This window comes from Coregonus lavaretus, assembly GCF_964263955.1.
Source record: "Coregonus lavaretus genome assembly, contig: HAP1_SCAFFOLD_279, whole genome shotgun sequence".
Taxonomy (NCBI): Eukaryota; Metazoa; Chordata; class Actinopteri; order Salmoniformes; family Salmonidae; genus Coregonus; species Coregonus lavaretus.
In genome coordinates, this window is record NW_028161756.1 from 29,454 (window position 1) to 41,151 (window position 11,698).

Below are 11,698 nucleotides of genomic sequence, written 5' to 3' on the forward strand. Positions count from 1 at the left end.
CCTTCAACGAACGTGACACCTATCCCTGAGTTACTGCTAATGCGTCCCATGGGCCCTGTTCAAAAGTAATGAAATATACGGAATAGGGTGCCATTTGGGACAAACCCACTGAGTTAATAGGCCAGGGTTTTGAGAGAGTATAAATGGGATGTAAACAAAGCGAGATAGCCCTCACAGAAAGGCCAATTTGCTCCTCCATTTTGTGCAGAGAGGGTGTAGAGTACAGAGTGCAGAGAGGGTGCAGAGTGCAGAGAGGGTGCAGAGTACAGAGAGGGTGCAGTGTACAGAGAGGGTGCAGAGTGCAGAGTACAGAGACACACAGCCCCTGCAAATCACACACACATACATACAGTGCCTTGGGAAACTATTCAGACCCCTTCCCTTTCTCCACATGTTGTTACGTTACAGCCTTATTCTAAAATGGATTTAAAAATAATAATAATCATCAATCTACACAAAATACCCCATAATGACAAAGCGAAAACAGGTTTTTAGAAATAGGTGGTCTATAGTCCTTTATTCACAATAACGTCAGTCACAGGTAGTCTAAAGTCCTTTATTCACTAGACTGTATGGGGAGAGATACAGCCCCCTGGGGATCTACTGGCACTAGACTGTATGGGGAGAGATACAGCCCCCTGGGGATCCACTGGCACTAGACTGTATGGGGAGAGATACAGCCCCCTGGGGATCCACTGGCACTAGACTGTATGGGGAGAGATACAGCCCCCTGGGGATCTACTGGCACTAGACTGTATGGGGAGAGATACAGCCCCCTGGGGATCTACTGGCACTAGACTGTATGGGGAGAGATACAGCCCCCTGGGGATCTACTGTCACTAGACTGTATGGGGAGAGATACAGCCCCCTGGGGATCTACTGGCACTAGACTGTATGGGGAGAGATACAGCCCCCTGGGGATCTACTGTCACTAGACTGTATGGGGAGAGATACAGCCCCCTGGGGATCTACTGGCACTAGACTGTATGGGGAGAGATACAGCCCCCTGGGGATCTACTGGCACTAGACTGTATGGGGAGATACAGCCCCCTGGGGATCTACTGGCACTAGACTGTATGGGGAGAGATACAGCCCCCTGATGAGGATCTACTGGCACTAGACTGTATGGGGAGAGATACAGCCCCCTGGGGATCTACTGGCACTAGACTGTATGGGGAGAGATACAGCCCCCTGGGGATCTACTGGCACTAGACTGTATGGGGAGATACAGCCCCCTGGGGATCTACTGGCACTAGACTGTATGGGGAGAGATACAGCCCCCTGGGGATCTACTGGCACTAGACTGTATGGGGAGATACAGCCCCCTGGGGATCTACTGGCACTAGACTGTATGGGGAGATACAGCCCCCTGGGGATCTACTGGCACTAGACTGTATGGGGAGAGATACAGCCCCCTGGGGATCTACTGGCACTAGACTGTATGGGGAGAGATACAGCCCCCTGAGGATCTACTGGCACTAGACTGTATGGGGAGAGATACAGCCCCCTGGGGATCCACTGGCACTAGACTGTATGGGGAGAGATACAGCCCCCTGGGGATCTACTGGCACTAGACTGTATGGGGAGAGATACAGCCCCCTGGGGATCCACTGGCACTAGACTGTATGGGGAGATACAGCCCCCTGGGGATCTACTGGCACTAGACTGTATGGGGAGAGATACAGCCCCCTGGGGATCCACTGGCACTAGACTGTATGGGGAGAGATACAGCCCCCTGGGGATCTACTGGCACTAGACTGTATGGGGAGAGATACAGCCCCCTGGGGATCCACTGGCACTAGACTGTATGGGGAGAGATACAGCCCCCTGGGGATCTACTGTCACTAGACTGTATGGGGAGAGATACAGCCCCCTGGGGATCTACTGGCACTAGACTGTATGGGGAGAGATACAGCCCCCTGGGGATCCACTGGCACTAGACTGTATGGGGAGAGATACAGCCCCCTGGGGATCTACTGGCACTAGACTGTATGGGGAGAGATACAGCCCCCTGGGGATCTACTGGCACTAGACTGTATGGGGAGAGATACAGCCCCCTGAGGATCTACTGGCACTAGACTGTATGGGGAGAGATACAGCCCCCTGGGGATCTACTGGCACTAGACTGTATGGGGAGAGATACAGCCCCCTGGGGATCCACTGGCACTAGACTGTATGGGGAGAGATACAGCCCCCTGGGGATCTACTGGCACTAGACTGTATGGGGAGAGATACAGCCCCCTGGGGATCTACTGGCACTAGACTGTATGGGGAGAGATACAGCCCCCTGGGGATCTACTGTCACTAGACTGTATGGGTAGAGATACAGCCCCCTGGGGATCTACTGGCACTAGACTGTATGGGGAGAGATACAGCCCCCTGGGGATCTACTGGCACTAGACTGTATGGGGAGAGATACAGCCCCCTGGGGATCTACTGGCACTAGACTGTATGGGGAGAGATACAGCCCCCTGGGGATCTACTGGCACTAGACTGTATGGGGAGAGATACAGCCCCCTGAGGATCCACTGGCACTAGACTGTATGGGGAGAGATACAGCCCCCTGGGGATCTACTGGCACTAGACTGTATGGGGAGAGATACAGCCCCCTGGGGATCTACTGGCACTAGACTGTATGGGGAGAGATACAGCCCCCTGGGGATCTACTGGCACTAGACTGTATGGGGAGAGATACAGCCCCCTGGGGATCTACTGGCACTAGACTGTATGGGGAGAGATACAGCCCCCTGGGGATCTACTGGCACTAGACTGTATGGGGAGAGATACAGCCCCCTGGGGATCTACTGGCACTAGACTGTATGGGGAGAGATACAGCCCCCTGGGGATCTACTGGCACTAGACTGTATGGGGAGAGATACAGCCCCCTGGGGATCTACTGGCACTAGACTGTATGGGGAGAGATACAGCCCCCTGGGGATCTACTGGCACTAGACTGTATGGGGAGAGATACAGCCCCCTGGGGATCTACTGGCACTAGACTGTATGGGGAGAGATACAGCCCCCTGGGGATCCACTGGCACTAGACTGTATGAGGAGAGATACAGCCCCCTGGGGATCTACTGGCACTAGACTGTATGGGGAGAGATACAGCCCCCTGGGGATCTACTGGCACTAGACTGTATGGGGAGAGATACAGCCCCCTGGGGATCTACTGGCACTAGACTGTATGGGGAGAGATACAGCCCCCTGGGGATCTACTGGCACTAGACTGTATGGGGAGAGATACAGCCCCCTGGGGATCTACTGGCACTAGACTGTATGGGGAGAGATACAGCCCCCTGAGGATCCACTGGCACTAGACTGTATGGGGAGAGATACAGCCCCCTGATGAGGATCTACTGGCACTAGACTGTATGGGGAGAGATACAGCCCCCTGGGGATCTACTGGCACTAGACTGTATGGGGAGAGATACAGCCCCCTGGGGATCCACTGGCACTAGACTGTATGGGGAGAGATACAGCCCCCTGAGGATCTACTGGCACTAGACTGTATGGGGAGAGATACAGCCCCCTGGGGATCCACTGGCACTAGACTGTATGGGGAGAGATACAGCCCCCTGAGGATCCACTGGCACTAGACTGTATGGGGAGAGATACAGCCCCCTGGGGATCTACTGGCACTAGACTGTATGGGGAGAGATACAGCCCCCTGGGGATCTACTGGCACTAGACTGTATGGGGAGAGATACAGCCCCCTGGGGATCTACTGGCACTAGACTGTATGGGGAGAGATACAGCCCCCTGGGGATCTACTGGCACTAGACTGTATGGGGAGAGATACAGCCCCCTGGGGATCCACTGGCACTAGACTGTATGGGGAGAGATACAGCCCCCTGGGGATCTACTGGCACTAGACTGTATGGGGAGAGATACAGCCCCCTGGGGATCCACTGGCACTAGACTGTATGGGGAGAGATACAGCCCCCTGGGGATCTACTGGCACTAGACTGTATGGGGAGAGATACAGCCCCCTGGGGATCTACTGGCACTAGACTGTATGGGGAGAGATACAGCCCCCTGGGGATCCACTGGCACTAGACTGTATGGGGAGAGATACAGCCCCCTGAGGATCTACTGGCACTAGACTGTATGGGGAGAGATACAGCCCCCTGGGGATCTACTGGCACTAGACTGTATGGGGAGAGATACAGCCCCCTGGGGATCTACTGGCACTAGACTGTATGGGGAGAGATACAGCCCCCTGGGGATCTACTGGCACTAGACTGTATGGGGAGAGATACAGCCCCCTGGGGATCTACATTATATTTCTGATTTATCAGGCTAATATCTGAATGTGTATATTATATTATTTAAATATTTATATCAAGGACCACATAGAAAATACTAGTTTGTATGTTTTCATGTGTCATACTCTGGGTGTCTTGTACTCTTAAATACTGTAGAACTTGTTTTACCCAAAATAAAATCAATCAATATAATCAAATTAATATTATATATGATACATTCCATAATATTATTATTAATATTACACAGTCAGTTGATCTTTGACCTCTGGCCTTTTCATGCACAGGTGCATCGTGGGATCAAAGGCGTTGTCCGGGACATGCAGGGGCGGGGCATAGCCAACGCCATCATCCAGGTGGAGGGTATTGGCCATGACATCAGAACAGGTAGAGATACATACTATGGAGAGATTTATTAAAGTATACTCCGTGTTGGTCGTTCCGTGTCTATGGATCTGACATTACTTCACCAAACCCAAGTATTATAGTCCAAGAGACTACTGCGGTAGGTGACATGGTCAGTGTGGATTAACAACCTTGAACAATCAACGGGCGGCAGGTAGCTTAGTGGTTAAGAGCGTTGTGCCAGTAACCGAAAGGTCGCTGGTTCTAATCCCAGAGGATGAAAAATCTGTCGATGTTCCCTTGAGCAAGGCACTTAACCCTAATTGCTCTGGCTAAGAGCGTATGACTAAAGTGTAATACGTAGACTATAGTTTTTTCTTCCTATAATCCATAATTAGCATTCTATAGAAAACATCATTAGCAGAGAGATTGTATAATGGACAATATTATATAATAATTCTGACAGGGAACCAAATAGACAAATTGAACATGGTAATTAGATAAGCAACATGTCTGGCATATAGTTAATGAATATAATTAACGCTGCAAAAGTAAGAACTTCTTCCAGCCAAAGACAATGATGTTGGATCATTTAAACTCTCCCAGAAACTGATCATGCTTGTATTTCATGCTTGACAAAGTAAATCCACAGCAGAAAATAGCTACCGTTTTATAAGGCTAGAGGTTAATATATTTTACTACACAGTCGATACCTGCCTGCAGACATGATGACACAAGCACCTTGTCCTATTTGCCTTGTATTTTATCATTCATATGTGTGGCTGAGTTTATATTCTGCAGTCAAAGCAGTGAGGCAGATGAGTTGCTTCAGGGTTTGATGAAATTCCCATGACTCTTCCCTTCAGCTTCATTCCACAGTGTGAGTCTCACACACACATATGTACACACACGCACGCACACACACACACGCACACACACGCACACACACGCACACACACACGCAATGATTACATCAAGCTTGTGACTCTACAAACTTGTTGGATTCATTTGCTGTTTGTTTTTGGTTGTGTTTCAGATTATTTTGTGCCCAATAGAAATTAATGTTAAATAACGTATTGTGTCATTTTGGAGTCACTTTTATTGTAATTAAGAATATAATATGTTTCTAAACGCTTCTGCATTCATGTGGACGTTACCATGGTTACAGATCATCCTGAATGAATCGTGAATAATGATGAGTGAGAAAGTTACAGAGGCATAAATATCATACATTTTACATTTTAGTCATTTAGCAGACGCTCTTATACAGAGCGACTTACAGTTAGTGAGTGCATACATATTTTTTATTTTATTTTTCATACTGGCCCCCCGTGGGAATCGAACCCACAACCCTGGCGTTGCAAACGCCATGCTCTACCAACTCAGCAACATCCCTGCCAGCCATTCCCTCCCCTACCCTGGACGACGCTGGGCCAATTGTGCGCCACCCCATACCCCCCCCCCCAAAAAAATGCTAACCTCCCTTGTTATTGTAGTGGTGAGAGGTTAGCATGTTTTAGGGGTATGATATAAAATGCTAACCTCCCTTGTTATTGTAGTGGTGAGAGGTTAGCATGTTTTAGGGGTATGATATAAAATGCTAACCTCTCTTGTTATTGTAGTGGTGAGAGGTTAGCATGTTTTAGGGGTATGATATAAAATGCTAACCTCCCTTGTTATTGTAGTGGTGAGAGGTTAGCATGTTTTAGGGGTATGATATAAAATGCTAACCTCCCTTGTTATTGTAGTGGTGAGAGGTTAGCATGTCTTGGGAGTATGATATTTGTGCGTCTTTTCTTTCTCACTCATTCAAGATTCATTCAGGACTATCCACAGCCGTTGTTATTATTCCTGGAACCGACTGTACTGTCTGCAAGTCACTTTCCTTCAAGAGAATCCAGTTCGCTTTGCTGCAGTCGGGAGGAGGGAGGAAACATGTCCAGCACTCACACTCACACACACACTCACACACTCACACACTCATACACTCACACACACACACACACACACACAGACACACACACACACGCGCGCTCTTAAAAAGGAGGCTCTAAATGTGGAAAGTGGGAAAAACCATGTCCCTGCGGTGAACAACCTAACAATGGGAAAAGGAACTTGCTATCCCCCGGTTAGTCAGAGAGTGTGAAGCATCATCTGTCTTCACTGTGAACCCAGGAACCCACACAAAAACTCACACACGCACACACACACAAAAACTCACACACACACACACACACACACACACACATCATAACATGCAGGACCACACAGAAGGATAGACTCACATCCATCCATAATGGAGACATCCAGGGTTGTTTTCCTGGACTTAGAACTCAGTTATTAGCATTTTACAGCAAGTTATTTTTTTTCTAGTAAAGGAAAAAAACGAACACCAAGCTTCACCTGTAGATTTGTAACCTCAGTGAGTCGATGGTTAAAGCATAATGTATACCGATGCCAATGTGTTGTTCTTTGTATAACTGGTGCAGTGGATCAACAGAGGTCTCGTAACTGTCACCATATTTCACACACAGCTCAGTGGTTGTGCTGAGATGTGGGGATGGGGTGAGTGGGTGAACAGCATGATGGGGTAGGAAAATCAAACTGTCATTTCTGTGGCTGGATCAAAGGTTCAGCACACATGGTGAGTTCAGTTCACTGTTGCTTCCAGCAGGTTCAGCACACACAATGCCATGCCTAGTGGAGACAGGAGACAGGAGACAGGAGACAGGAGACAGGAGACAGGATACAGGAGACAGGAGACAGGAGACAGGAGACAGGAGACAGGAGGGAGGAGACAGGAGACAGGAGACAGGAGGGAGGAGACAGCAGGGAGGTAAAACACAATGTAATGCCTAGTGGAGACAGGAGACAGGAGGGAGGAGACAGGAGACAGGAGACAGGAGACAGGAGACAGGAGACAGGAGGGAGGAGACAGGAGACAGGAGACAGGAGACAGGAGACAGGAGGGAGGAGACAGCAGGGAGGTAAAACACAATGTCATGCCTAGTGGAGACAGGAGACAGGAGACAGGAGACAGGAGACAGGAGACAGGAGACAGGAGACAGGAGACAGGAGACAGGAGGGAGGTAAATCCAAGATGACCATGCGGTGCTATTTTTAAACCTCTAAACAGAAGAGCAAGAAAGAAGAGTTCCTCTTTTCATGGAGGAGGTTAGAACAGCCTCCTCTTCCCTCCTCCTTCTCTATGTTCTGCCCTCCCTCTCTCCTGTCTTTATCAGTTCAGTCAGTGAATTCCTAGTGGAGCTTTACTTTTCGCTGTTGCTAAGTATCAAGATGTGCTGCATTCTTCTAGGACTATATTTACATGCAGGAAAGTTAACTTCGGTGGCTTGAAAAATGTTTTTTTTAATCTAATCTTTTGGTGATTCACGGTCCGTGACCTATATGGTGGAATGCAGTGTGGATCAGAATTCTGACACATGCTGACATGCTGTGAACCCTCTTTCTCACATTTCCTCTGACACGTGACCTTAAAATACATATGCAACCCCTCTCTCTCTCTCTCTCTCTCTCTCTCTCTCTCTCTCTCTAAATTCAATTCAATTTAAGGGCTTTATTGGCATGGGAAACGTATGTTAACAGCAAGTGAAATAGATGATAAACAGAAGTGAAATAAACAATATATATGAAGAGTAAACATTACACTCACAAAAGTTACAAAGTAATAAAGACATTTCATATGTCATATTATGTATATATACAGTGTTATATTGATGTGCAAATAGTTAAAGTACAAATGGGAAAATAAATAAACATAAATATGGGTTGTATTTACAATGGTGTTTGTTCTTCACTGGTTGCCCTTTTCTTGTGGCAACAGGTCACAAATCTTGCTGCTGTGATGGCACACTGTGGTATTTCACCCAGTAGATATGGTAGTTGATCAAAATTGGATTTGTTTTCGAAGTCTGTGTAATCTGAGGGAAATATGTGTCTCTAATATGGTCATACATTTGGCAGGAAGTTAGGAAGTGCAGCTCAGTTTCCACCTCATTTTGTGGGCAGTGTGCACATAGCCTGTCTTCTCTTGAGAGCCAGGTCTGCCTACGGCGGCCTTTCTCAATAGCAAGGCTATGCTCACTGAGTCTGTACATAGTCAAAGCTTTGCTTAAGTTTGGGTCAGTCACAGTGGTCAGGTATTCTGCCACTGTGTACTCTCTGTTTAGGGCCAAATAGCATTCTAGTTTGCTCAGTTTTTTTGTTTGTTCTTTCCAATGTGTCAAGTAATTCTCTTTTTGTTTTCTCATGATTTGGTTGGGTCTAATTGTGTTGTTGTTGTTGTTGTTGTTGTTGTTGTTGTTGTCCTGGGGCTGTGTGGGGTCTGTTTGTGTTTGTGAACAGAGCCCCAGGACAAGCTTACTTAGGGGACTCTTCTCCAAGTTCATCTCTCTGTAGGTGATGGCTTTGTTATGGAAGCTTTGGGAATCACTTCCTTTTAAGTGGTTATAGAATTTAACGGCTCTTTTCTGGATTTTGATAATTAGCGGGTATTCTGCACTGCATGCATTATTTGGTGTTTTACGTTGTACACAGAGGATATTTTTGCTGAATTCTGCATGCGTCTCAATTTGGTGTTTGTCCCATTTTGTGAATTCTTGGTTGGTGAGCGGCCCCCAGACCTCACAACCATAAAGGGCAATGGGGTTCTATAACTGATTCAAGTATTTCTAGCCAGATCCTAATTGGTATGTCGAATTTTATGTTCCTTTTGATGGCGTAGAAGGCCCTTCTTGCCTTGTCGCTCAGATCATTCACAGCTTTGTGGAAGTTACCTGTGGCACTGATGTTTAGGCCGAGGTATGTATAGTTTTTTGTGTGCTCTAGGGGCAACGGTGTCTAGATGGAATTTGTATTTGTGGTCCTGGCAACTGGACCTTTTTTGGAACACCATTATTTTTGTCTTACTGAGATTTACAGTAAAGGCCCAGGTCTGACAGAACCTGTGCAGAAGATCTCGGTGTCTCTCTGTCTCTCTTTCCGTCTCACTCACTCACTCACTCACTCACTCACTCACTCACTCACTCACTCACTCACTCACTCACTCACTCACTCACTCACTCACTCACTCACTCATACTTACCTCCTCTCTTCCTCTCCCTAGCGGCGGACGGGGACTACTGGAGGCTGTTGAACCCAGGAGAGTACAGCATCACGGTGAAGGCCGACGGCTACAGCGCCACAAGTAAGGTGTGTGAGGTGGGCTACGACATGGGAGCAACCCGCTGTGACTTCACCGTCAGCCGCACCAACCTGTCACGCATCAAGGAGATCATGGAGAGATACAACAAGCAGCCCATCAGACAGCCTGTTAGACCCGCCGTCAGGCAGCTGCAAGCACGCCGGCCCGGCCCCAGACACAGGCGCGTGCGGATATCATAGGGACTGCCAGGGAGGGTTAGAGAGAGAGAGGGAGTAGCTTGGTCCCAGACATGAATGTGAAGTCTTGCCAACGCCTGGGGGTCATTGTTCTGCCAATCATGTTTGGCACGATTTACAAACAGATCGGGGACCAGGCTAGGGCTGAAGGGAGCAATATAGGACTTTACAAACAGATCTGGAACCAGGCTAGGGGGGAAAAGAGCGATATAGGACTTTACAAACAGATCTGGGATCAGGCTAGGGGTGAAGAGAGTGATATAGGACTTTACAAACAGATCTGGGACCAGGCTAGGGGTGAAAAGAGCGATATAGGACTTTACAAACAGATCTGGGATCAGGCTAGGGGTGAAGAGAGCGATATAGGACTTTACAAACAGATCTGGGACCAGGCTAGGGGTGAAGAGAGCAATGAGAGACAAACTCTACTATCTCTCTCTACTTCTGATCAAACTGTTCTCTGTTCTGCTCCAACATCTGCTTTGATCGGGACTCCTGTCTTTGAACTCTGTTACCTGCATCCATCCAGAGTGTTGGTGGAAGTGCAGATTGGAGATGATGGTAAAGATGGGATATTTTGAGTGACAATGGGGTTTTCTGTATTAAAACAAGGTGCTGTTCTTTCAACCATGAATTAAGCTCTGTGGCGCTCGTCTTACTTTATAATAATTGTATTTGGGACCGTCTTAAAAAGTTCCAGTGGCTTCTCTACCAAATGGTTATTACAGTATACATGGTTAACCGAAATGTCCATTTTACTTGTGCCATTATTTGGTAACGAAATGTCAGTGTGTATTTCAAAGGATGAATGTTGACCATGGATATTACCATGTGTGTCTCTACTAACTCATGCAGCACAGTACCAGGACAAAAGCAGTAATAACGTTCTTACCAACAGGTTTACAAGCTTCATCCTTGCAAGTAATATTATTTGAAATCGTGCTTTGGAATAAATAAATGATGCATACATTTTGAATGTAGAAAAAGCTCTATATATATTTATTTTATATTGCACTCCCGTGTTACTTTTCTGCATTCAGAAATGATTTAAAGTCCTACTCCAGGCTCCTTTTCAGCTCATTTATCACCTGATTTACTTAACAAAACACACTTCTCAATAGCTGGTCCAGGTATCCTCATGACATGGGGGTGGTTTGCCTTCCTCTTGTTCTCTATTGCTCCTCTATTGAAGAGAGCGATATAGGACTTTATAAACAGATCTGGGACCAGGCTAGGGGTGAAAATAGCGATATAGGACTTTACAAACAGATCTGGGACCAGGCTAGGGGTGAAAATAGCGATATAGGACTTTACAAACAGATCTGGAACCAGGCTAGGGCTGAAGAGAGCGATATAGGACTTTACAAACAGATCTGGGACCAGGCTAGGGGTAAAAAGAGCGATATAGGACTTTACAAACAGATCTGAGACCAGGCTAGGGCTGAAGAGAGTGATATAGGACTTTACAAACAGATCTGGGACCAGGCTAGGGGTGAAAAGAGCGATATAGGACTTTACAAACAGATCTGGGACCAGGCTAGGGCTGAAGAGAGCGATATAGGACTTTACAAACAGATCTGGGACCAGGCTAGGGGTGAAGAGAGCAATATGGGACTTTACAAACAGATCTGGGACCAGGCTAGGGCTGAAGAGAGCGATATAGGACTTTACAAACAGATCTGGGACCA

General features: G+C 47.4%; 1 protein-coding gene across 1 annotated transcript in view; it reads left to right on the forward strand.

The window, feature by feature from the left end:
• LOC311120151 (inactive carboxypeptidase-like protein X2) overlaps positions 1-10,989 on the forward strand; it is a gene marked incomplete at its 5' end in the record, with an annotated part of 35,196 nt that extends 24,207 nt beyond the window's left edge. The window contains 2 exons of the mRNA XM_084194767.1: positions 4,553-4,652; positions 9,736-10,989. Coding sequence (XP_084050893.1) covers positions 4,553-4,652; positions 9,736-10,013 — 378 coding nt within the window. The remainder of the gene's footprint in view (positions 1-4,552; positions 4,653-9,735) is intronic.
• Between the last annotated feature and the right edge of the window lie 709 nt (positions 10,990-11,698).